Source organism: Mustelus asterias, chromosome 6 (assembly GCF_964213995.1).
Source record: "Mustelus asterias chromosome 6, sMusAst1.hap1.1, whole genome shotgun sequence".
In the NCBI taxonomy this organism is placed as follows: domain Eukaryota; kingdom Metazoa; phylum Chordata; class Chondrichthyes; order Carcharhiniformes; family Triakidae; genus Mustelus; species Mustelus asterias.
The window spans coordinates 96,104,255-96,132,208 of NC_135806.1; the positions used below are offsets into that span (position 1 = coordinate 96,104,255).

The 27,954-nt window shown below is 40.7% G+C and overlaps 1 protein-coding gene across 3 annotated transcripts in view; it reads left to right on the forward strand.

The window, feature by feature from the left end:
* The window catches only part of arb2a (ARB2 cotranscriptional regulator A), a 511,621-nt gene that overhangs the window by 193,908 nt on the left and 289,759 nt on the right, over positions 1–27,954 (forward strand). For all 3 annotated transcript variants that reach the window (XM_078214787.1, XM_078214789.1, XM_078214788.1), the window contains exon 7: positions 11,583–11,801. In XM_078214787.1, coding sequence (XP_078070913.1) covers positions 11,583–11,801 — 219 coding nt within the window. The remainder of the gene's footprint in view (positions 1–11,582; positions 11,802–27,954) is intronic.

The following is a 27,954-nucleotide window of genomic DNA, read 5'->3' on the forward strand; positions in this document are numbered from 1 at the left end:
TGTTGCTTGCAAATCTGGTGTTGAATGGGCAATGATACTGCATTCATCAGCAAACTGGAAATCGCGAATGTCCATGGCCGTCAGTTTGGTTTTGACACTGAGACAACTGAGGTTAAAGAGTTTTCCATCTAGATGGTAGTTAATACTGACACCAGAGGGCAGTTCATCTTTGGTGAGGTCACTGACTGGTAGATTGTAAATAGTATGGTGATTATCACATAGCCTTGCTTGAGCCCAGTCCAGCAGTCATATCATCATAAAGCAATTGCAGGATTGTGATGATGTCCGAATCTTTGGTGCACAATCCCCAGAACCTCACAATTACTGGATCACCTGCTTTGGTCAAGTCAATGAATACAAGTCGAATTCGTGGTATTACTCTCAACATTATCTTTGATTGTGCGGCAACAAAGGGCATGGCAGAGTTTCCTCTCGAAGATGCAAAGCTCATTTGTCTCACTGGGAGGATTCCCTCAACCATAGGAAATAGGCGATTCAGATGTATGCATGTCAGGATTTTCCATGCTATGGACAAGCGGGAAATACCAAAGGATTATTTATCTCCCTTCCTGAAGACAGTGACAATCATCGCATTCCTGAAGTCGGGGAAGAGTTACTTTCCCTCTCAAGTACTTAAGATGCGTATATAGAGTCTTGATATGAACGTAAGCCCACCAGCTTTGAAGACATCAGGTGGAATACTATTGGGGCTGCAGGCTTTGTTGTTCTTCATCCATTTGATTGAATGTCGCATCTTTCTATAGATTCAACCACAGAGTGCTGGAAGTTAACCTGGAGAGTATCAGCTGCAACTGTGGATTCATGGTTGGGGAGTTGCTGAAAATGTTCTTTACGACATTGATGAATGACATTGTGATCATTAAGCAGAGAAACATCATCCTGTGAGTGAAGGATAGTTTGTCCATTTGACCTTGGTCTAAAGATACACTGCATGGTGATTTCAAAAAACTTCACATTGTCATTAGGGTCAGCATATTTTTAGATCTTTTGGGCTCTCTTTTCCCATCACATATCCTTTACCTTTTGGTGTCAACATTGATCTGTTGGAATGCTGCCTTCCTGATTTGTAACCTTGTGTTGTTCTGCTCGGCAATGAAAGTTGCTCACTTTTGTTTCAAGAGGTCACGTATTTCAGCATTGTTTTGTGGAACTAGTCCTGGTGATGACAATGCTCAAACCTGTTATGCAGTTGTATTTATTCCTATTGATTCATCATCATCATAGAAATCATAGAAACCCTACAGTGCAGAAGGAGGCCATTCGGCCCATCGAGTCTGCACCGACCACAATCCCACCCAGGCCCTACCTCCACATATTTACCTGCTAATCCCTCTAACCTACGCATCTCAGGACTCTAAGGTGAAATTTTTAACCTGGCCAATCAACCTAACTCGCACACCTTTGGACTGTGGGAGGAAACCGGAGCACCCGGAGGAAACCCACGCAGACACGAGGAGAATGTGCAAACTCCACACAGACAGTGACCCGAGCCGGGAATCGAACCCGGGACCCTGGAGCTGTGAAGCAACAGTGCTAACCACTGTGCTACCGTGCCGCCCCACTTGGAGGTATGCTGTATTGATATTTGGAATGGAAATTATGCAACAGACTTAACGCAGGAAATAGAGAGGAAGCAGAGAGTTAGTCTGTCCCATGTATCAATTCTCCAATACACAACAAAAACTGGCGATGAAGACGACAGACGTATAATTGTTCGCTATCTGAAAAGAAGAAATTAACCGAGGAAAAGTCGGAATAAAAAAATAAAACTTTTACAAGTGCTACAGAGACTAACGGGCGAGGTGGATGTGAGTAAATGATACTCTACAAGCAGATTATAGAGCTGGCTGTGATAAATAAGGCTGAAGCTTGATTAAATACCTTGGAGGAAATTCAGGCTAGCTGCTGGAAATGCAGGTACAAAACGTGCATGCAGGAAACCTGCTGAAATGAAGAAATGGCAGGAGTGTTTGGCATTGTGGGAGGGACCCTTTGATGGAAAATGGGTTATACTGAGCGTTTTTACTATTTACGCAGGCAAACAGAATAGCTGAAGAAATTATGAAGCCCACTTACCTGAGCATGATGGGGAGGAGAGCTTTTAATCTCCTCCATAGTTCAGTGCAAGCTGACAAACTCACACTGAAATGCACAAACAAATTATGGACATTCTGCAAGCACATTTTTCACCGATACCTCTGGTGATTGCAGAACGTTTTAACTTTTCACAATATACATTAATGATTTGGAAGAAGGAACTGAAGGTACTGTTGCTAAGTTTGCAGATGACACAATGATATGTAGAGGGTCAGGTAGTATTGAGGAAGCAGGGGGGCTGTAGAAGGACTTGGACAGGTTAGGAGAGTGGGCAAAGAAGTGGCAGATGGAATACAATGTGGAAAAGTGTGTGGTAATGCACCTTGGAAGGAGAAATGGAGGCATAGACTATTTTCTAAATGGGGAAATGCTTAGGAAATCAGAAACACAAAGGGACTTGGGAGTCATTGTTCAAGATTCTCTTAAGGTTAACATACAGGTTCAGTCGGCAGTTAGGAAGACAAATGCAATGTTGGCATTCCTGTCGAGAGGACTAGAATACAAGAGTAGGGATGTACTTCTGAGGCTGTACAAGGCTCTGGTCAGACCCCATTTGGAGTATTGAGAGCAGTTTTGGGCCGCGAATCTAGGAAGGATGTGCTGGCCTTGGAAAGATTCCAGAGAAGGTTCACAAGAATGATTCCTGGAATGAAGAGCTTGTCGTATGAGGAACGGTTGAGAACTCTGGGTCTGTACTCCTTGGAGTTTATAAGGATGAGGGGGGATCTTATTGAAACTTACAGGATACTGCGAGGCCTGGATAGGGTGGACGTGGAGAGGATGTTTCCACTCGTAGGAAAAACTAGAACCAGAGGGCACAACCTCAGGCTAAAGGAACAATCCTTTAAAACAGAAATGAAGAGGAATTTCTTCAGCCAGAGAGTGGTGAATCTGTGGAACTCTTTGCCACAGAAGGCTGTGGAGGCCAGGTCATTGAGTGTCTTTAAGACAAAGATAGATAGGTTCTTCATCAATAAGGGGATCAGGGGATTTGGGGAAAAGGCAGGAGAATGGGGATGAGAAAAATATCAGCCATGATTGAATGGTGGAGCAGACCCGATGGGCCAAGTGGCCTAATTCTGCTCCTATGTCTTACGGCCTTATAGATTCCATAAAAGAAACCAAGAGGAAGGGGAGACAATTGTGCAGTACTTGAAAGGTCAGTCACGAGGGGACATAGGTTCAAGGTAAGAGGCAGGAGGTTTAGGAGAGATGTGAGGAAAATAATTTTTATTCAGAGAGTGGTGATGGTCTGGAGTGCACTGCCTGGGAGGGTGGTGGATGCGGGTTGCCTCACATTCTTTAAAAAGTATCTGGATGCACACTTTGCACATCATAACATTCAGTGCTTTGGGCCAAGTGCTGGCAGACGGGATTTGGTGGGAGTTCAGGTGTTTCTAATGTATTGGTATGGACTCGATGGGCCAAAGGGCCTCTTCTGCGCTGTATGATTCTAAGAACAAACCAAGACAGCATTTAAACAAAATGAAAGGAGAAATGTCCATGCTGTACAACAGGAAAGAGCGAAGAAACTCTCAGAGGAGGAGTTATCACTAAATGTGTTAGCCATTGCTGGTACTAGACACATACATTGTGTCATTCCACTGCTGGAGGGACAGCCCATACAGATGGAAGGCGACACTGGGGCAGCAGTCTCACTGATGCCAGAGACTATCTACAATGAGAAACTCCAATACATTCCCTTAAGGCCATCAAGGATAGTGCTGAGGATGTACAAGGGTGAAGTGGTTCCACAAAAGGGCCGCATTGAAGTGGCTACGCAATTCAATGGGCAACAGCAGATTTACCTCTACATGTAGTGAAGGGCAACTATCAGCATTGATGGGTCGTACATGGCTGGAGAAGATTCGACTAAACTGACTGAAGTCAATATGATCACCAATGGAGAATCAGGCCTCACAAAAATTTTAAAGAAACATATTGTTATTTTCAGTGGAGAATTAGGGAGCATGAAAAACATGACAGTCAAACCCAAGCAAAATGCTTGAAGGCAAGGTAGTGGCTGACTTGGAACAACTGGTTAAAACTGGAATTCAGGAACCTGTCAGCATCAGTGAATAGGTCACACCTATTGTTCCAGTCATCAAGAAAGATGGATCTGTAAGGATTTGTGGAGACTTCAAGATCACCATAAATCCAGCATTATGTGCTGAACAGTAAGCATTACCTCACATTAAAGACCGATTGGCAGGAGGCCAAAATTGACCTGAGGCAGACCTACTTGCAGATGAATGTGGATAAGAAATCAGAGGAGCTTCTGACAATTGTGACACACAAACGCTTGTTCCTGTACTGAAGATTAACATTTCATAGAACCCCTACAGTGCAGAAGGAGGCCATTCGGCCCATCAAGTCCACACTGACCACAATCCCACCCAACTCCTATCCCCTTAGCCCCACACATTTACCCTGCTAGTACCCCTGACGCTAAATGGTAATTTAGCATGGCCAATCAACCTAACTCGCACATCTTTGGACTGTGGGAGGAAACCGGAGCACCCAGAAGAAACCCATGCAGGCACGGCAGAACATGCAGGCTCCGCACAGACAGTGACCTAAGCTGGGAATCGAACCTGGGTTCCTGACGCTGTGAGGCAGCAGTGCTAATCACTGAGCCACTGTACTGCCAGTACCATTGATATCACGTCTGGTCCTGCATTGTTTCAAAGGGAAATGGATCAGATCCTGAGTGGACTGAGCAGAGTCCAGTGCTCTCTGGATGATATCCTAGTTACTGGAAGAGATGAAGAGGGACACCCTCAAAACTTGGATGTCACTCTCCAGAGATTGGAAGACTATGGTCCGAGAGTCTGCAAGAACAAGTGTGAGTTCTTCCAATCCTCTGTTGGATACTTGGGACATGTAGTTGTTGCCACAGGCCTTCACAAATCTCATCTAAGGTTAAGACTATTAGAGGCGCCTGCACCTCAGAATTTTAACCAGTTATGTTCCTTCCTGTGATTGTTGAACTATTATGGAAGACTTGTCCCAAACTTGGCAACAATTCTGAAACTATTACATAACTGCTTGTGCCAAAACAAGTTACAGAGGTGGTTGGATCAATGCAATAATGCCTTCACGCAAGCCAAAGAAGCATTACTGAAGTCTGAAGCTCTCACGCACTTTGATCCTACTTTACCTGTACAGTTAGTTTGTGATGAATCTCCTTATGATGTAGGAGTGGTGGTCTCCCACATCATGCCATCAGGTGAAGAAAGACTCTTTGCTTTTGCTTCTTGAACCTTGAGAAAAGTTGAAAGTAACTATGCCCAGGTTGAACGGGAAGCATTAGGGTCATTTCTGGGATAAAAAAATTTAATCAGTTTCTGTATGGAAAAGGGTTTATATTGTTGACGGAGCATCATCCACTCAATGCCATTTTTGGACCACACATGGGAATTCTGTCATTTGCAGCAAGTAGAATGCAAAGATGGGCATTGCTTTTGTCTGCACATACTTACACCATTAGGTACCAACAGTCAAGTCTACATTGTAATGTGGATGGACTTTCAAGATTGCCACTGCCAGACAGTTCGTCAGACTGCTCGAAAGGAAATATCATCTACTTTGAACAAGTAGACAACACACCTGACACTTATTGGCAAATGAGAAAACACGCTCAGAATGATCCAGTACTCTCAGGTGTGATGGATTTGGTTTTATGAAGAAAGACTTAAGAACTAACACCTACTTTGAAATCCTGCTACTCCAATACAGTCAGGATGTCTTCTATGGAGGCTCAAAATGATCATTCTGTCACCATTGAGGAAGTGAGTGTTAGAGAGCCATTGCTGAGTTGTACACATGAAGGTCATAGCAAGAAGTTATTTCTGCTGACCTGGATTGGATGTGGAAATCGAGAAGAAAGCTAGAACATGTGATTCTTGTGTGAAGATAAGAAACCTGCAACTGTTAGCACCGCTGCATCTATGAGAATGGCCTGTAGAGGCTTGGCAACATGTGCATGTGGATTTTGCAGGATAATTCGAAGGACATATGTTCTTAGTAATGGTTCATGCCCACACCAAATGGCCAGAGGTCGCTGTGATGCCATCTACTCATCTAAGAGGTCTGTTGAGAAACTAGGAGAAGTATTTAGTCGCTTTGGATTTTCTGAACAGCTGGTAAGCGACAATGAACCTCCATTTGTCTTGCAGGAATTTGAGAACTTCCTACAAGAAAATGGTATTCAACACATTAAATCTGCACCATATCACCCTACTACTGATGGACTAGCAGAACCTTTTGTTCAAATCCTGAAACATATCTTGAAAGCAACCAAAGAATTATCAAATGTCTTAACAAATTCCTACTGGCTTACTGGAATACTACACATTCCACGAGCAATACCTCTTCTGCCTTACTGATGATAACGATGCAGCTGTGTTCCATATTCAATCTATTGAAACCTCCAAAAACGAAGGAGATTGTGCAACAGCAACAACAAGCACAAATGGAACGGCAGGAAGATAAGGTAAAATATTAGAGTTTTCCACATAGGACAAGGAGGTTTGGCTTGGAGCTACTCCACAGAGGAGAAATGGATTCCTGCACAGTCCTTACACAGACTGGACCTGTGTCTTATAATGTCCAGACCAGAGATGACATTATCTGAGCAGATATGCAGATCAGCTGGAAGAACAGATCTGTCAAGTCTGGAGCCTGTTAAAATTTCAGGATCAGACTTACAAAGTCCTGACTTGAATCTTCCTACGACCCCGACACTACCAGTCACCATTGAGGAAAGCAACACCTCCCCTTCTGTTCAGATGCAGAGACAATCTCTAGTTCCTACATCAACAAGGATTAAACCAACCACTGATGAAGTCAGTGCAAAGACACCGAAAGTTCCAATTAGTGTGAAGAAGACGCCAGTGGTTCGCTGTCAACCATTCTGACAGCAGTGACACCCAGACCATTGTTCACATTGAACTTATTTTGAACTTATTTGGGGATGTTCAATTTAAGGGGAAAGGGAATGTTATGTAATTGTACTTATTCCTATTGGCTCACTAGAGTTATGCTGTATTAATTAATGCACCGAAAATGCTGTAATAAACCTAGTGCAAGAAACAGAGAAGAAGCAACTATGGAAGAGATTACACACCCTTAATAAAGCTCCGTCCATTTTAACCAAAGTAATACAGCACTCATCTATTAAAGCACTCTCCTCTAATACAGCACTCACACTAAGTCACAAATTTCCACTATATTTATACACTGTTGTAATCACGTACAGAGAACATTATTTAAGTTTTAATCTTGTCTACAGAAAGGTTTATTATTAAACCTTTCACCCAGGACTGGTTATTTCCTCCTGCATTTAGACTTCCCACCCCTTTTTTCTCAATAGTTCCTCTCCAGACATCAGAGTCACGGCCAATTCTGGCATTAAAGCCTCCCAGTAGGATTACCTTTTCTTCTCCTGGGATGGCAGTGAGGACTTCTTCAAGATCAGAATAGGACTTTTTCTGAACTTCTTCATTGGAGTTAAAGGTATAAACATGACTGAACTGTGGGTGATGTCTCATCATTAATTGGGGAGTTTTGGGAGTGCATCCCACATCCCATTCTGGAATGCAAAACCAACTCCTTGGTCAAGGATCGTTGACAGCCTTTCCTTTCTGTTCCAGTAGAAAATGTTTCCCCTTCTTGTTCCTTCAGTTGTTCCTCCCTGGGAAGGCGGGTTTCATTGAGGGTGACTGTGTCAGTTTGGAGTCTTTCTTGATAGCCCACGTCATAGATTGCAGTTCTTCCTTCTGCCCAATCAGTCTTGAGATTATCCATGAATATCCTAACATTCCAAGTTGCAAAATGTAAAGTGTTTTACTTTGATCGCAGCAATGATGATCCTGCAGGATGTGGTTCCCCAGCCAGGAGAAAAAGGCACAGCCTTATTTTAAGGCACCTGTTCTAGCCCCAACCCCATTTTGGGTGAGCAGAAGGTATCCTGAAGATGACTGTTGATCGCAGATGCTACTGCCCAAAAGATACCTCTGTCCTAAAAGAGGTTCCCAACGACTGTCATGCATGTCCCCTGTGTGCCAACTCTTGACCCGGGGTTTGCAGTCATGCTGACAATTCTCCATTGCCACAGTACTTGGCAAATAGACCCTGGTGAAGCTTGTGCCTGAGTTTGTTTTTGTCTTAGAATATTTTTCACCGTCTCCATCATTTTAGTATCCTATTTTCTACATAAAAATCGTTTAGGTACTTCAGGCTAAGAATTTATCCACAGTGGTGCTCCATGGACTACATCAACTCCCTGGGGCAGATAATGCCATCTGCCGATATCTGTTAAGTCCCTTTGGGTTTGCTCATTGAAGAAACCCATGCGGGCTGTGCAGCTAATGGCCAAGATGTGGAGATGCTGACGTTGGACTGGGGTAAACACAGTAAGAAGTCTCACAACACCAGATTAAAGTCCAACAGGTTTATTTGGTAGTAAAAGCCACCAGCTTTCGGAGCGCTGCTCCTTCGTCAGGTAATTGGGAGTTCAGTCATAACATGCTTATACCCTGACCTTTAACTCCAATGAAGAAGTTCAGAAAAAGTTCTGTTCTGACCTTGAAGAAGTCCTCACTGCCATCCCAAGAGAAGAAAAGGTAATCCTACTGGGAACTCCCACTTACCTGATGAAGGAGCAGCGCTCCGAAAGCTAGTGGCTTTTGCTACCAAATAAATCAGTTGGACTTTCACTTGGTTCCGCAGCTAATGGCCCACAGTGCCATTTGCCCTGGGGAATTGACAATCTATATAATACCATTTGGAAGTGGCGCAAAACAATCAAAATTTTAGCCCTTTATGTTTAACCAATAGGAGATCTCTGTGGGACAAAATTGCTTTTGTTGGAACCACCCCACCCTCCCCCCTGACCCTGCTCTTTGTGGGTGAGATACAACTGTTGCAGAACTTTATCACTTCATGAAGCTGCAACAGCATTCATCCTGCAACAGATGATTACATGATTGCCAGATAGATTTTTAAATGCCAAATTTAAGTTTAAGTAATGTTGCCAATAACATCTAAGTCACTTTAATAGCCATACGTATGTAATATGGTTACTGTCCAAACGTACATTTGAATTATGCAGGCCAATGGATATTTCATAAGTGAATTAAAAAATTGTAATAGATGAATGTAGATATTTAGAATTAGATTCACTGTTAAATTATCCTTGTGTGTTTCAGTTGTGTGGGGATGATAGAATGTGCTAGCTACATTCCAGAACATAACATTAAAACTACTCCGATTCACTCACAGGGTGGGTGGATGTGAGACATGCTGACAAAAGAGCACTTACCCATGGCAGAACACTTTGTATCAAGATAATTTTCTTCATGGCCTGTCGTGACCTTTCTGACCATTTGCTTATACAAAGAGCAGTGGACTGAAAGCTGCCATTTGAGACTGTGCACTAGACTGCAACTTAGTCTTTTTTCTCTGCTTTGGTGGGAGGGGCAGGTATAGCAGAATTCTGAAAGACATCTTGCAAGATTATGAAAAGTTGGAATAGACCCTGAGTGAGTGCAGAGTCATCTTGCAAAGAAAGTTTGTTAGTCAATTGGATACAGAAAAAATAAATCTTGCTAATTGCTTTTTTTCTCAAACCACTTCGCTGTCTATGCATGTGTAAAGAGAACTTTCAAAGATGAAGCCTAACCAGTAAATTTAATAGTTACTACCATAAGAAGAACTGCACATCTCACGATTTATTGACAGAGGACACAGTTTTGAATCATCTGCTTGGGATTTCTGCTATAGCATTAAAATAATTGTTTGCAGCTTATAGTACTTCAATTAGTGATACAGATAAAATTGCACATTGTTAATTAACTATACAGTGTATAATGAAAATTGTACGATAAATGTTGAGGCAGTTATATCTTAAAAATAGTTGTTCATGAGATTCTTTAGCTCATTCTAGTAGGTGACCTTTTGCAGCTGTTACAGAATGCATATTTGCTACTGTATAAAATCTGGGAAACTTACTTTCAGCTGAATATTGTAAAGCAGGACTGGATAAATGTATGTGACCACAGAATCTCACTTAATACATAATGCGCTTTGAGAACATCAAAAACTACCACTTTGACAGACTTAAAGAATCCTGGTTGCAGGGTTAGGTTACAATAAAAATACATTTTTTATTACCAAAAACAATTATTAAAATGATTTTCTTGCGTGACATGTTACACCACAAACCTTCCAAAGTACACTTGCCCTTCAGGTTGATAGAGCACTTGAAATGTTCCCCCAATCCACTTTGCAGTGCGATGCCTACAGCTTGCTTTACCATAGCAAAATTTGAAATTGATGTATTGTCTTTGCTGTTGTTGGTCATTTAGTTGGATGTCCAATACCAGCTCCAGGCCAAAAGGCTGTGACACATGACTTTATGTAAGTGGCAGCTGCACCAAGGGTATTTTTCCCAATGCTTTGAATGGAAAAGGCATTCCTAGCTTGACCAAGTCTAAACATTTTTAGGGCATCCACTGTTAAAATTAAAAATTGACCTGTTAATCAAGATCCTGCATGTCAGTGATTGCATTTCTATTGCGACTGTTATTGTTGTATTGAGAAACTTAAATTGTTGATATTGCTTTGTTAATTTGATGATTGCACTACTGAAGTATTGGATGTAACTTTCAACTTTACTAGGGGCATAAAACAGAGTATCGATTAGCCACACACTGCCTGATTTTTCTTTCCATTGACTTTAAATTTTGGATTTCTCATCAAAACCAGGTTTTGTACCAAAACAATTAAATGAAATGTGTAATTTACTTAAGCGTAAAGGTGACATGACATGTTCAAAATGTGTATCTTTTTTTATAATGGGTTAATTAGATGTGTTTTGTTTCCAACTTTTCTGTTTATATGAATTCACTTTTGATGTAAAGATTATTTAAACAGAATAGCAAGTACTAATAGATGAGATGTTAAACAGCGGCCCAGTTTGCTTGCTCCACTGGATGTTAAAAATTCAATGGCTTTATTAAAAAATTTTCCTGATGCCTTGACCAATATTTCAACCAACACCATCAAAAATAGATGATCTGGTTACTTCTGGTTCATTTGCTCTGTGTGAGACCTTGCTGAGTGCAAATTGTCTGCCATATTTGTAGAAATTACTTTTATTTTCCTGAATAGGACATTATATTAAAAGTGACAGCAGTGAAGATAGATCAAAAAGTTTTCCATTAATTATAAAGCAGTTTGTGATTTCCTGAGGACCTGATATGGTGTTTTATAAATTAATGTCCTTCTGTAACTGAAAGAACAATATAGTTAAAGATTAAATATTTTTGTAAAAACTAAAAACGTTAACAGCATATACACAGATTATTTTAATTTTTCTGATGGCTCGTGGATTAAAAACTCTGACTGAGTTGAGTTCTGTAAAATGTGACCTTGTTCCTCCTTATGTCATTTTAAAACAGGAGGGATATGGGGTGATTGTTCTAAACACCAATGAAAACTACGTAGAAGTGGAGAAATCAAAGAAACAAGAGCAACCACCAGCAAATGACACAGACGAGCCAGCTGAAAAGAAAGAGAAGAAAGATGACTGTCAGAAAGAGACAAACAAACGGCGTGACTTTTATGAGAAGTACCGAAATCCTCAAAAAGAAAAAGAGACAAAACACATTCCAATTCGGGTTAGTATTTGCTACTTTTCAGTAATAGTAAATTGTAGCAATCTGGTAATGTTAACCAGTTAACTCGTGTTTATGTACATTTATAAAGCTCAAATAACAATTATCAACTTGATGAGTCATTGTCTCAATATTCAATTTCTCCCTATCAGTCTAGATTTTAACAAACTCTTGAAAATATATTACATGTATTTTTACAGATAATTAAAGTTTAAATTTAATTTATTGAAATCACGTTGGTTCTGAAATTCTACATGTAATAAGCTGACGCACCTTTGGAGGATTTGTCTTTCTGAACACTTACCGAAAAATAAATGTTATTTGTACAATAGATTTACATTGCAATTGCAAGTTATCCATTTAGTAAGAAATTACATCATGTCGCTCACTTGCATAGGCATGGTTTTGCACAAGCCAGGAAACCTGTTGTGCAGCAATTCTAAAAGAAGTTCAGTAGTGAAACTACAGCACAACAAAGGGAAAATTATTAATATCTCAATAAATATTTATGGTTGAATAGTAGTGGTGTGATATAATGAGCAAGTGCTATTCCTTGCTCTACCCTATCACTTATTCAGTGCACCCTTACACTTTGTAATGCTAACAGCATGAGATCGTTATAACAGTGCTGCCCACAGTTCTCCATTTCTGCAGGGGGCAGAGACAATATTATTCAGACTTTGACATTAGCTGGTGCCTAGCATCTATACTATGCATTATACATTGCTTCTAGGTTGATGTAATACCAAAAGGTGCTTATTGGAACCCAGAGTTCACATTGCGCCTGTGAAATGTTCTACACAATCTTAAAAGTTGATTGAAAACTTGATATCAAACTTATCATTGCTATATATACTACTTGCATTAAAACATGTTCAACATATCAATTCAGTTATTTCCTATATTTCATAACATGATCTTGGAAATCAAAATTACCATGCTCAGAGAAAGACTGGGTACATAGGAACAGGAAAAAGCTATTTATTTGGTAAAAGTAATTGTGAGGCATGATAATTGTTCACTGTTTTAATTTTGTATCCACGTTTTAAAAACTGCACCTATCCTATTTTTTGTGTTTCTTTGTTTTTAAAAGGAAAATTTCATTGAATTCAATGTATTCATTGAATACTGCAACTAGATTAAAGTTTAGAGTCATAAAAATAGAATGAAACGCTACAACTTAGTATGGTTAAAACAGCTCGTACTTTCATAATTTCCAAAGTGGCTCTACTTTAAGGGTCGTGCCAAGTTGGGCCTTTGATGCCTCAATTACGTTAGGCACTGGCTTTCATACTGTATCTTTGGATGCTGTTGGATCTCTTGGTATTATTGCCTTGTAGAGTGGGTCCATCAGGCAGTACTAGATTTCATTATATTTATGCAGTGATCCCTACTAGGTCTTACATGAAGCGGAATTTGCTAGGGGCTATCTGCAAGGCTTTCAGCTCGGGTAACATTACATTTACCAAGCTTGTTGACTGAGCAACTCAATTGACAGGTACGTTGGTGTGAGAAGCATCCAACTAGGTTTAATTATATTGGCCATCCATACTGACCATGAGACACATGCAAACATTGCCAAAGCAAGTGTAGCCTTCGTCAATGTACAGCAGTCTGGGAATGAACAGGAGCAAGTCTGCCTATCAAACTGAAAACTTAAAGAACAATAGCTCCACACATGCAAGACTTGGTCTGTTTACCAGCATCATGCCAAGAAGCTCAACCACTATCACCTGACAGCCTTCAGGAACTTCTAAACATCAGATGGCAGGACAAAATACGAAACACTGAATTGCTCACCAGAGCACGCATGTGAAGCATCCACACCATATTGAGACAATCATAACTGAATTGGGATGGCCACGTAGCAAGAATAACTGACACTCACTAACCAAAGCAAATTTTTTTGGAGAGCTTGAAGGTTGGAGTGTGCCTTCATAGTGTCCAAAGGAAGCACTACAAGGTTATTCTGCAGGTTTCACTTAGGAGTTTTGACTTTGCCTTTGAGTCCTGAGAGAAACTCGCCTCAGATTGCTGCGTCTGACACAATCAAATAAAAAAATAGTGTGGCCTCTTTCAAAATCAGGGGCACAGAGAAAATGCATGGGGAGGAAATCTCAAGCCAGCAACTCATCCAAAGCCGAACTGCCTGTGGTATCCTGTTCTATTTGCAGCAAAACCTTCCAAGTGCAAATCTGTCTCAGCATGCACCGAGATACCCTCCTGAACCCTACCAAATACCAACGCTAGCAAAGGTGAGGGGAAACGATGGGAGAATGGGGTTGATAAAATTATCAGCTGTAATTGAATGCAGAGCAGACTAGATGGGCCCAATGGCCTAATTCTGCTCTTATATCTTATGGTCTTGCTCCAAATGTTGAACATTTTCATTTTTGCCTGGAAGGATGAACAAGAAAAGGAGAGAGTTTGAACATCAAAGAGTGGCAGAGACCATATTAAAGAGACCATATTAATTTTGACATTTTGTTCGGCATGAGATTTTCTCCGTCCTGAAACCACGTTTTACCTTCAATATTGTAATGAAGCAATGATGATCTATAATTTACCTCTTTACCCCATAAGGATGCCTGTGAGGTATTTTTTTTTTGTGGATGCATCAATACTTAATCCTCCAAAGTCTTTGACTGGAAGTATTGGAATAAGTATGTGTTTGTAGTACTCCTCACATTGATGAAGACTAGAACCCACAGGCTAACATTTTTGCTGAACATTTGGGAAAAGCAATTTCAAATGAACACGGTAAGCCAATATTGCCTGACAGTCACTATCTCCAACAAGACAGAATCTAATCATCTTGATGTTCAATGTCATTATCATTGCTAAGGCCTCGCTATCGATATTCTAAGGGTTACCATTGTCCAGAAATGTAACTGGACCAGCCATATAAATAATGTGACTGTAAGAGTAAGTCAAAGGCTGAGAATTCTGCAGTGTATATAACTCAATTCATTACTCCCTGAAGCCTGTCCATCATCTACAAGAAACAAATCAAGAAAGTTTGCTACTTGCCTGGATGCGTGCAGCTTTTGCAGCTTGACAACATCTGGGACAAAGCCTGCGTGATCGGCATATCATCCAAGATCAATGCAAGAACTCATCAAGCTTCCTTCAAATCCAAAACACAGAACTCTGCCATCCAGAAGGACAAGGGCAGCAGGCACTTAGGTTTTACTCCAAATCTTACCAAATCTTATCCAAATAATTGGCTATTATTGGAAATAGCCAATAATCAAACATCTGGAACTCCCTTCCTAAATGCACTGCAGGTGTAACTACTTCAATAGACTGCAGTGGTTGATGAGGACAGTTCACCACCACTGTCGCTAGGGTAATTAGGGATGGGCCTAAATGCTGGCCTTGCCAGTGATGTTCACATCTCGTGATCAAATAAAAATAAAAGTAAGAGTGGTACAGTGTCTGTTATCATCTGTTATCAGACAGAATTTTGAGGGCGAATTTAGTCCTGAAATTTCAGCACTAATCCAGCTTCCTATTTTTCTGTCAGTTAAGTGAAGGAAAACACAAACAAAAATACATTGATGGCTTTAGAACAAAGAAAAGGAAGAACACTAAGGCTGGCCAAGAAATGAAGGGCGAGATTCTCTGGCCTCCCTGAGGCTTGTTTCTTAGTGGCAAGAGGTAGCGCGCCGTTGGCCAGCAGCAGGAAACCTGCGGTGGGGGTGCACCATTGGCGGGACCAGAAGATCCTGCCAGCGTAAAGAGCTGGAAGATTTTGCCCATAGTGCTTTGGCAAATGGAGGTTATAATTAAGAAGGGTGGCATGGTGGCATAGTGGTTAGCACTGCTGCCTCACAGCACCAGGGACCTGGATTCGATTCCTGGCTTGGGTCACTGTCTGTGTGGAGTTTGCACATTCTCCCCGTGTCTGCATGGGTTAACTCCGCGTGCTCCGGTTTCCTCCCACAGTCCAAAGATGTGCGGGTTAGTTTGATTGGCCATGCTAAATTGCCCCTTAGTGTCAGGGGGACTAGCTAGGGTAAATACATGAGATTGTGGGGATAGGGCCTGGGTGGGATTGGATGTCGGTGGTGAATCAATGGGCCGAATGAGCACCTTCTGCACTGTAGGATTCTATGATTCTATGAAATATGTGTTCAAGAACTACAGTTCAACATTGTTTCATAGAATCATAGAAACCCTAATGTTGAACTGTAGTTCTTGAGCACATATTTCATAGAATCAGAGAATCCTACAGTGCAGAAGGAGGCCATTCGGCCCATCGCGTTGGCACCGACAACAATCCCCCTCAGGCCTTATTCCTGCAACCCCACACATTTGGCCTGCTAATCCTTCTAAACTACACGTCCCAGGACACAAAGGGACAATTTAGCACAGCCAATCAACCTAACCCGCACATCTTTGGACTGTAGGAAGAAACCGGAGCTCCCAAGGGAAACCCACGCAGACACAGGGTGAATGTGCAAACTCCACACAGACAGTGACCTAAGCCAGGAATCGAACCCAGGTTCCTGGAACTGTGAGGCAGCAATGCTAACCACTGTGTCACCAGGCCACCCATTAAATGTATATATTATATATCTTAATGTATTTAGAGTAGAAGACTCTATATGCCAGTTTTTAGCTGTTGCAGCTGCTTGGTTCCTTTAATCCAGTACAATGCTATAGCAACTAAAAACTAATTGAAAAAGTTTTAGCCAAACATGGTCAGGATGTGGAATACCATTTCAACCTTATCTTTTTCAATTACCTATCATGCAATATCTAATGCTCAGAATTCTTTCTGAGACAAGACCTCAGAAGTTCAAGTTAGAGGTTCCCTCCCAATCTTCTAGTCAGGTCAACCAAAAAAAATTAAGTTATAATGGAAGGTCAGGAGAAGAAATTCATATCAAAACAACTTGCCACAATGTCATTATGACAACCTGCTGTAACAATCTTAGCTCTGTTTTGACTTGGGTCAATTAATTCCTAAAAGTAATTTAATCTGACAGTGGCAGGATGTTGAAAGGCTTGCAGAGATGTCATGAAGGCGACCTTTCTGGTCATGTGCAGCCAAAAGCCATTTTTAACAAGGAATCTAAGAACCATTGCAAGTTCTATTGTACTTAGTTAATTAGTTATTGATTAGAAACAATGCGCTACCAAATATTCTGTGATTAGCTTGACGCCAGAAGGTTGTGCACTGACAGCCTGTTCTTGATAATCTTTATAGTATATATGCTTCTTAAATGAGATATTCCATGTAAACATCTTGCTCTGATATCGCACAGCAAGATGAATTTTCTCCTTTGTTAAAAGAGGTACTGTTGCTTTTTCCAGTTTATAAAAACAATTTAAGATATTGACTCAGAAATTGGACTTATTAAATGTTTACAGCATGCTAGACAATTGCTGATTATGCCTAGGGCCCAATTTCAGGTGAGGCTAATGCTTATGGATTCTGGCATGCTCTCCCAAAGTACAACTGAAAATGGACCAAAACTAACACAGGGGTGATGGATGAAGCAGACTTGGTACAAATAAGTCCACATACAGCAGAGCTCAGGATTAACTTAAATTTATAAAGAGTCAAATGTGGGATGCCAGCCAGGAGTGTTTTGGAATTGACACGTATAGCGGTAATAAAGGCATGGATAAGAAATTCAGTAGCAGGTGAGCTGTGGCAGAGGTGAACTTGGGTGATGTTATAGAGAAAAAAGACTTGTGTTAATATAGCACCTTTCATAGCTACTGGATGTCTCAAAGTGCTTTACATCCAATGAAACACTTTTGAATTGCAGTTACTGTTATAGTGTAGGAAATTTAAAGTTTATTTATTAGTCACAAGTAAGGCTTACATTAACATTGCAATGAAGTTACTGTGAAATTCCCCTAGTCGCCACATTCCGACGCCTGTTTGGGTCAATGCACCTAACCAGCATGTCTTTTGGACTGTGGGAGGAAACCGGTGCATCCAGAGGAAACCCATGCAGACATGCGGAGAACGTGCAAACTCCACACAGACAGTGACCCAAGCCAGGAATCGAATCCAGGTCCCTGGCGCTGTGAGGCAGCAGTGCTAACCACTGTGCCACCGTGCTGCCCATAGCCAGAAATGCTGGAGATACTCAGGTCAGGTCACATCTGTGGAGAGAGAAACAAAGTTAACATTTCAGGTCAATGACCTTTCATCAGAACATTTCCAAGATTTTGGAGAAGAAAGGGAGTTTTTAAATGGATGGTAGTTTGCAAAGGTGGCAGGTTCAAGGGTTGGTTTTGGGGGGAGAGGGACAGTTATGGCAGATTTGAAAGTGAGAGGGACAGTACCTGAAGAGAGAGAACTATTAAAATTATTAACTAACATCTAAGGATGTGCAGGTTAGGTGGATTGGCCATGCTAAAATTGCCCCTTAGTCAGGGGAATTAGCAGGGTAAATAGGTGAGACTGTGTGGCTAGGGCTCAGTGGGATTATTGTCGGTGCAGGCTCAATGAACCAAATGGCCTCCTTCAGTACTGTAGGGATTCTATGATCTTCTAATATGTGGATCTGGGAAAGTTGAGTGGTTAACATTTTAGTGGGAATACGATTAAGGGATTAGGAGATGGGCCTCTAGGACAATCCTGGAGAGGGGAGGAGAGGAGATGGGTAGAGAAAATCTCAAGAACATTGTGAGTTCAAAGCTAGGACAGGTGCTGGGAACTTTAGAGGAAGTTTGACCTGGTGGGCTAGTGGAAGAGAGGGACAGGGCAGAGGGAGTTGATCAGATTGTCTCAATCTTAGCGACAAACAGGTTCATGAGTTCCTTGCACTTATTGTTAGAGGTGAGAGAGGAGGGGACCCCCATCTAACTACTGTCCCCTGACTAACATTTGCTGAAATCCCCATTGGGGCATATGAACCCTAATGGAAGCGTTGCATCGCAGAAGAGGGACAGTCACCAGTGTCGAGGCTTTGGAGCTGTTGCAGCCTGCTCATCCCAGTACAACCTCAATTGCTCTTTCCGTGACCCCACCCAGAGTTTGGAAACCATTGCCTTAGTCCCATTAATTAATCGAACACTTTTTTTTTGCAGTGATAGCAATTGTTTTAAGTCCTTGCCTCCCTTTCACCCCTCAACTTTCCACTGTCCTTGGCGTGGCTTTTGTCTATTCTACTGTGAAGACAGATGCAAAGTATGTCTTCAAAGTCTCTGAAATTTCCTTGTTTTCCTTTATCTATCCCCCAGTCTAATCCTTTATGGGACCAACATTTACTTTAGTTACTGTCTTCCTTTTTACATACATGCAGAAGCTCTTACTCTTTGTTTTTGTATTTCACACTTACCAAAGGAGCCTTTACTATGAGATCATTAATTAATTCTGTCTCATTGCACATTACCAGGTCTAAAATAGCTTGTTCTCTGGTTGAATCCAGAATGTTTTGTTCCAACAAACTGTCTCGACTATTCTCTATGAACACCTTGACCACTGAATCCTTCCCCTCCCATTCCAAGTTCCTGTCCAGCCCCAGGAGTTGTCCTTAACCTTGGCACTGGACAGACAAAACAGCCATCAGGACTTGCTCTCTTGGGTGCATCTTATAGATGTTACAGATTCCATGAAGAATTAAATGAGTGAGACACATTATACATGAAATTTCAGTTGCTATTTGAGTCCTCATAACAACAAAGTTACATACTATTTGATTAAATGCTGATGAAGTGTAAATACTTTGTAAATAGGCTTTTTATATTGGTATATGATTTTCTGTCTGCTAATTTAATAATGATGCTAACTCATTTAAATAAGTTAATACCATGTAAAGTAGCAAATGTAGTAATTTCACACATGTTCAGTAATCAATAAATTAGTTAATATGGACATGAGGTGGAATAGTGAATAATTCAAATTAGTTTATTAGATTTCTTCTAATCATGAATTTAGATAATATTCATGCCTTCCATTTGTAAGTTCATTGCGAAATTCACAAGTAGAGCCAAAGCTTAGAAACATGTTTGCATGCGTAGAAAAACCCTTATTAGGCAAGTCATTATGTAACAGAACTAACAATAGCTGTACTTAGATTTCTAATAGTTCCCAGTAATTCTGTTTATTCCTGTCAGCTATCTTAGTCTCTATAGTATACAAAGTCAAAATTTCAACATTTAATTAAAAAAGTGAGTTTAATTTGTTGCTTTATATTCAGTAATGCTACATGAATCTGGATCTGATTTCCATATTGATATCACATTTGCAAAAGTTTTTGCAGGTGGTGTGTGACGGAAAGATATGCTTGTTATGAATGCTGTGAAGGGTTAACAGTAGGGGGTTTATCAAAGTCGGCATCAGGAGAGGAAATATGTAAACTTATCACTGTAAGCATTCTCAAAGGGTGAGCTGCTTGGCAGGAGCTAATTAACCCAAGGAAATAATTACACAGATATGCAAATCTTGTTTAGATAATTTAATGTATAATCACCAGAAGTAGTCAATCACAGAAACAGGCACCACGTTTGCCCAGGTGCTAATCTATGCAGAATTAAAAAGGGATATATACCCAACTGTTACCTATCTGTTGCCGTTAGCAAATGCCTCTAAAATTAAGAAAATTATGACTGGTGTTCCTATAGAAATATATTACATTGTGCAATAATAAACAATTAATCATGCTGGAAGTTTAGAAGCTGTAGCTAGTTATTGGGCACTGTCAGTGTCGAGATGAATGAGATGGTTACTGCATTTCCTGGCCTGTTATTGGAAGCAGATTTTGGATTCAAGCTGCCGAATCAAAATCCAACCTGAAAGCAAAATATTTTCAGTCATTTATTCCACTGGGGGGATGCCAAATTAAGTCTAGTTTGAAACTTTGTTCTGGCATAAACTTTAATTTGAAGTAATATTCTGAGTTAACATGTTCTGCACACTTTACAGTCCTTTATACCATATGATATCACCTCTCAAATTCTTTATTTCATGTATAAAGCACCGGTTTGTCCAATTTTTTTCCCATATCTCAGACCTCTGATACTAAGGATTAACATTGTGGCTCTTCTTCTCTACCTCAAGTGCTTGAATGTTCCTTCACAACTGGAACTGGAAACATTTTTCACAGTGCAGGCTGACCAATGTTGTCCAATGTTTAATCATTGCCTCCTCTGATTTATATGTTATTGTTGTAGTTATGTAGTTCTATGTTCTATCAACTTTATTGATTGCTGCTCTATTATTGTTTCAACAATGTTTAGCACTAACTCTATTAAGATTCCTAGGTTTCTTTCAACTGCATGGTTGGTTATTTCAAAACCATGTATGGAGTACACATGCCAACAATCTTTTTTAGGTGCAGTCTCAAATCCTGTTGCTGGGACTGTTACTGTTTCTAACTTACAAAAATGGTTTGAAATCAGAAACTTCATGACAATTTGTCAAATTTGCAGTGGATATAAAACTAGGAGAGGCAAAATGGAATTGGAAGAGGCAGTTCAGAAATAACAAAATTAAATGGACAAAATATATAAGTGGAAAGAACAATGATAAATGAAAGATGTTATAGTCCTCCAATGAGAACCTGTTAATTCCTACTGTTCAGCGATTTTCAGTTTCAGCATGCAGGCCCAGGGATTTCTTGAACCTGCACAGTACTTATAACATTTAAGCGCACCCTTAGGCTTATTGTTGTCTACCTGGTTTGTCATTCTCTAACAGAAGTCAAGGAGATTATCCAGGCAGGATTTTCTTCTTATTAATAAATGTTATTTTCTGTTAACTGTGTTATTATTGTGTTAACAATACTTGTTTACTCGGTTCTGTAATTATGTTTCTTTTGCTACTCTTTTGAGAATATGGACACCACATGAGCCTGTTTCGTAGCCACGAGTACCACCCAATAACCATTGACATCCTGAATTTTTTGTTCACGTCATTTCTGTAAAAAATTATCAAAGTAGTTATTCTGACTGTTTACTATTTTTTGTTCATGCTCAGGTTCAAATCTGGTTGCATCTTTTGTAGTTTCACCTTTTCCCTGACTGCCATCATACTGTTGTGGTACTTAATGAATGTGTCGCTTTTCCTTCTGGTGCCTCCTAAGGATCTACCTTTTTGCTCCCTTTCTCACCTACATGGTATCTCTCAGTGACACCATTCAAAAACACAGTGCCACTTCCATGCCGTGGAGTCTTTATGGCACAGAAAGTGGTTGTTCAACCAATATAGTTTATGCTGGGTACCCTGTAGAGCGATTTTTAAAAATATTTGTTCCTGGGATATGGTCATCTCTGGATAGGCCAGCATTTATTTATTGCCCATACTTGTTGCCCTTGATATGGGGATGGTGAGCTGCTTCTTGAACTAGTGCATGCCATGTGACCTCCTTTAATTTTTACTTCAGTTTGACATTTTGTAATTTCTCTTTATAAGCAAATATTCTTATTTAATGTGGCTTCTCGTGGGTGATCCCATTTATCATTTACTTCCCACAGGTGTTCTCTTTCAGCTTTGTTGCTCTCCACTGTATCCCTCTAGCCTTAACTTCTCAAGTGTTCTTCCATTAAATCTACAATATCTGTTCTGGCATTAAGAAAATGCCCAGAATTATTGATGCATTTTTCTTTCCTGCTCCTCTTTTAGTTTACTTGATTGTAAAAATTTGTGCTTCTGGGAAGGCTGTGGAGAATTGAGCTCACTGCTGTAAGTTACCCGGTCATGCTGTGACTTTCATTTTAGCAGTGGAGTTGCAGAAGTCATGGAGTGAAACTGTCCTGTTTGTATGCCTGACTTAACAATGTTCACAGCTTGTGGTAGAGTTTGAGGTTCTCTTGAAGCATTATACTCCTATTTAATTGAACTCTGTTTTTATCAGTTCTTTTGACAGTTTACAGGAGCCCTCTGGAACAGACAGTTGCATACTTTGGACCAGAAACTCCATTCTAAGTTCTAAAACACATATCATGTTGAATATATGTTTTGTTGGCAGTGCTATTGTAGTTTAAGCGGGTTCATGGACTCCCAGGGTGCCTGTATTTTCTGCAGCCTGAGGAGTCTGTGTTCCATGCGTACATCAAGTGCAAGAGGTTGCATCCCTTTTTAGTTTTTTTCCTTAAGTTCTGGCTGCCTCTCAGCCCCATGCTCCTGAGCTGGAATTCTCTGGCCATTCACACCAGCAGGATTCTCTGGTCCTGCTACAGTGAATAGAGATTTAACTGAGTGCCAAATTCTCCGTCCTCGCTTGCAGTGGTGGTGGGGTGTGAACGGCCAGACATTTCCAGCCCTTATCTTTGGCCACCTGGTGTGGAGAGATGCGGGCAGGGAGTAGAACCTTCTTGTAAGTCTGCTTCTGGGTCTGGCCATTAACAGGTCCAGTCAGCAGGCAGTCAATGGAATCGTCAGACCTGACTGTCTGCCCCTCTTCCATGACTATGCTGAAGTAGGCCATTTTCCAAAGCCACATTTTTATTATTATCTCATCAATATTCACCTCATTAAACATATTCATTTATTGGACTGATTGGCACCATTCATAACGTGCCCATAATGCAGAGGGGAACACCCGAATGGACATTCGTTTAAATCCCCCTCTGCACAGCTGAGAGACCTTTAATTCAAATTTGACAGTAGATCCTTATTCTGCCCAGCAACAGCACGAAGCTGCATTTTAAAACGGCCCTTGACCAGAAGATCGGGATATCTGCGTGTCAAGACCTGGCAGTGGGATATATGACACAACTGTACTGTAAATAAAATATTATGGGAATAAAATGGCCAAGGCAGGCAAAGAAACTTAATAAACCAGGATAAAAAGAATAAAAGATTAGATTAAATCCCCCTACACACAGCAGGACAAAATGACATTAACATCTAATCTCGCAAGCATAGAATACAGACACAAACATCGGAGGTCGATTTACAGAAGGGGACACATCGAGAGGATAATGGGAAACACATTAAAAGACCGGGGCAAGAACAGGCAGTCCCATTAACACGGACACACACTATACAGATGCAAATTGACAAAGTCTACCAGGGAACTTCCTGACCGGATAGGACATATATTCTTAGTGTTAATCTGCTCAAATCGAAACTGCCCGCCAAATCTTCAGGGCAGCAATTAAAGAATCCCGCCACTTTTTAGGTATTGTAAAATGTATGAGCAAATGTTCCCGCTCGAATTTGGATTCCTATAAATATCCAGAGCGAATGTGTAACTGTTGAGATCAACGTGGCCAAGCCACTGTTTCTAAGCTGGCTACGCGGGTCTCCCTGGGATCACAGTAATTGTACAATAAAGAAAAACACTTTGAACCTTGCCTTGAGACTCGACCTCCTTGAATGCACTGGTACAAGGGATTTTTCCCTACAACAATGCTCACAGCCGGCTGTCCGTGGAGAGGGTTCAAGTGGTCCACTGGTACTCTTGAGGCTTTTCATGATTGGTGGGCACCAAGGGGGCTGGAGTGCATCATAAACCCTGGGAACATAATTTTGATTTGATAATTTTTCTTTAAAAGTTTTGTTTTTTGCTACAGTACCCCTTTAAGGGACTTAATTAGTTGCTTATGTTGTTTAATTGGTTTCAAGAAGAGTATAAAACAAGTTAATCTTATGTTACAGTGCCCCTTTAAGGAGTTGTCAATTTAATTAACTAATTTGTTAATTAGTTTATATTTTGTTCCAATGGTTTACACAAACGAGTATAAAGAGATACTGGGGCTGTCAATTAGTTAATTTCTTAATTAGTTTATTTCTATTGGTATTCAAAAGAGTGTGAAGGATTCATCTTGTCTTTTCTGAGGCCTTGAGGAGTCCATTTTCCATGTATATGTAGATTGTGTGACGTTGCAACCCCTTTTTGTATTATTTGAAAAAACTGTTCCTCAAATTTAGTTGCAATTCAGCCTCATGCTCCTGATCTTTTGCCACCTGGTATGTAGTGGGGGCGGGCGTGGCAGAGAACCTCCGTGTAAGCCTCTGCTTGGTCCTTGCCAAGGAGGACATTAATATATCCAGGCAGCAGGTGATTGAGGGGGCCATCTGTACCAACTGTCGGCCCCTCTTCTGCGGCAACATTCATGCCTGGGTTTCCCTGGAGAGGGAGCATACTGTGTTCACTGGTACACATGAGGCCTTCCATGACCATTGGACACCGCAGGGGCTGAAGTGCATCATCAGATCCGAAAACATCATTTTAATTTGATTTTCTAAGCTTTGTTTAAAGGTTTACACTTTTTGTTGCAGTACCCCTTTAAGGGGTTGCCAGTTAGTTAATTAGCCAATTAGCTAATTTGTTAGTTTATCTTTTGTTCCATTAGTTTACTGATAAGAGTATAAAAGGAGTCAGATTTTGCATTGGCCCCAGGTCTGAAAACCTCCCTCAGGAACTTCAGTCCCATGATTTGAGCCACCTCGCAGAAATCCCCTTTGTGCCATTCCACTCTGCTAGGAGGTTTCCTCGATGAGTTGCAAGCCCTCCACTTCCTTACACTCCTCAACCATCCACACTTGCCATGGCGTTCCATTCTGCCATCTGGAGCTGGCAGAGAGTGCGAATTTCTATAAGTTAATTTCTTGGGTCAGTTCATTTGCATCTTTATTTCCATTTCCAGATAGTGATTGGGCCAAATGTAGGGAAGACACTGGTAGAAGAGGAAGTTGATGTGCAAATTAAATTTAAAGAGATAAGGACAGTTAAAGGGAGCTTTACTATGGGTGGACCTAGATTACCTTCCAGTAGATCATTCAAGTCACTGTGGTTCATGCTGGAGTCTAGGCAGTGAGTGGTGACAATCTGTTCAATGACAAGGAGCATGATATCTATCCTCATTTTTGTCCAATGTCAGTGGCTTTTAGCCTGTATGTGTCAAGCTCCTTTTAGGCAAGCCTTGAGAATCATCTGCAGTTCAACCTGTTTGTTGTCACAGCTATGGCAAGGGGACCAAAGATAATGACCTAGATCTTCCGGTCCCAAGAGCAGCAAACACAGACATTCGCTGCTATTAAGAACTGCAATGTAATCAGAAGTTCTGGTTCGCCATGTAAACATGATTTGCATGTAAGCTCAGGCTGTTTCTCCAGGACTTTACTGTTTTCCACTGATTTATTTTCACATCCCTTTACATTAGGAGGTGTGTCTTCATGACCTGTAGCACCCAGTGCTGCTAAACACACCTTTTGCGCCTCTAGATCACTGCACCCCACCTTGCATAACCTATTGCCACTCCCCTTCCTGGTATCCCAGGCTCCTTACTTCTAACAATGTGGGGATGCCACGGGCGGATGGGGTGATGGGCCAGGGGTACGAGAGGGGGCCTTATGGGAAGGGGTGAGCGGCATCGGATATGGGATGAGGGCAATTTGGAATGAAGAATTAATTTTAAAAATTACCTTGAAAACACTGAACTTAAGGCAGAGCTCAAGGGCTTATGATTTAATCACTTTTGTCAATAAATGATGCAACATCCTGAGAAGACTAGGTAATTTTGCAAACTAGTTAATTTTTCAAGACCTATCAGATCAATGTCTCCATTGGTGTTGTTATTAGCATAATCCTTTTCTCACTATAACCTAGATATCTCTCTCTTAGTTTGAATTTGGTACATGTCCAGCATCAAGCAGCTTTATGCCTACCATAGAGAAGACATGCACGACTAAACTTTTAATACACAGTGAAGACTATTTAACCCAAAACTCCATAATGGAGAAATTGAATATCCATGTTTCTCTCCATGTACTGCATGGAACAAATTCCTGCAATAATAAAAAACAAAGCAGCATTGTTAAATGCTTTGCCTACACTTTAAAAGAAATGTGGTTTATGGGTTAATGGAGAATTATGCATTTAATCATACAATGGTTAATTTTTGGAGAGTAAATCAGTCTCTTGATTAGACACTCTAGTATTTTAATTGGTTTAATTCCACTTCAGGCACAAGAAACAACCAGTTGCAATCAATTGTGTAAAGTCAAGTTCTCAACCGTGTTAAGTGCAGAATGCAGTAATATCCAGTATACGTTCAGCAGACAAATTCAGGATTTTTGTGAATATTTTCAGTGCTGCTGTATTATTATTTGTAGGATTTTAATTTGCTGCTTTATTCATTTCATGAAATGGTCAGTAATGAACCACGCTCAATATAACTCTGCTAATATAGTAACATTTGGGCTTGACAAACAAGATTTCTTAATGAAAAGATTTCATTGTGTTGAGCCCTTCCTCTTTCTCTATAGACACAAGTATGTAAACAAACCAGTAGAGTAAAGTAGATGGGATATTTGCTCTTTCAACATTTAAGACATTTTCTCCTGAACCGTATTACTTCTCTCTTCCTATTGTCCGGTATCAACATTATCTCCTTCATATTGATGCTCCTTCAGTGAGAAATGAAAATTCAGACATTGCAAATAAGCTTTTGTTTTGGAATTATTGTCATTCTATTTACAAGCTTATTTATATGATGTCCTGGTTTCAAATTTTAGCAGGTTCTGTAACAGCTGGGCAAACTGCTACAACAGATTACCACCCTGGTGACAATGTTGAAAATGACCCCAATTGTTTTTTTGTGCAATAATCTAATGTGCTTCAGTGCTTACTATGGCATAATAGACTTTTTTACTTTAATTTTTGAATACATGTTGTGATTTTTGAATACCTGCTAAGCATGTTATTTATAGAGATACTTTTGTTCTTGATTGATTTCCTTCGTTTCCATGTTTTTATACCAATTCTTCAGAGTTGAGGCTATTGTAGAGTTATCTTTTTATTTTTACATGGTTAAATGTAATGATGGGGGAGGCGGCCCCAACAGTGGGCTGGAAAGTTGGGGGCAACCTTGTCAGGTTTCTAGGAACCCCAACAAAGTAATTCTCCACCCATAAGACAATTAATTGCGTGGCATCAGGGCTTCTGTTCCTTTAAGAGAAAAGATTCCTCTTCCAAGAACTGCCAGCCAATTGGAGGGCCCCTCAGTCTCAACAGTGCCACCTTGAGTGGTGGCTACGGCTAGTACTGCAGCAATCCTAGGCCAGCAACAATAGAGGAAGCTCCTGAACCCAGGTAAATGTGTCAGGCTTGCCAGAGTCAAATTGGATAGGCACTGGCAAGATGATGGAGTAGCAGGGTCGTTGTTGAGGGCAGGGGTGACCATCATGGGTTGGGGAGGGCAGGTGGCGATGGGAGGGGTTGTGAGGAAGGGTGGTCCA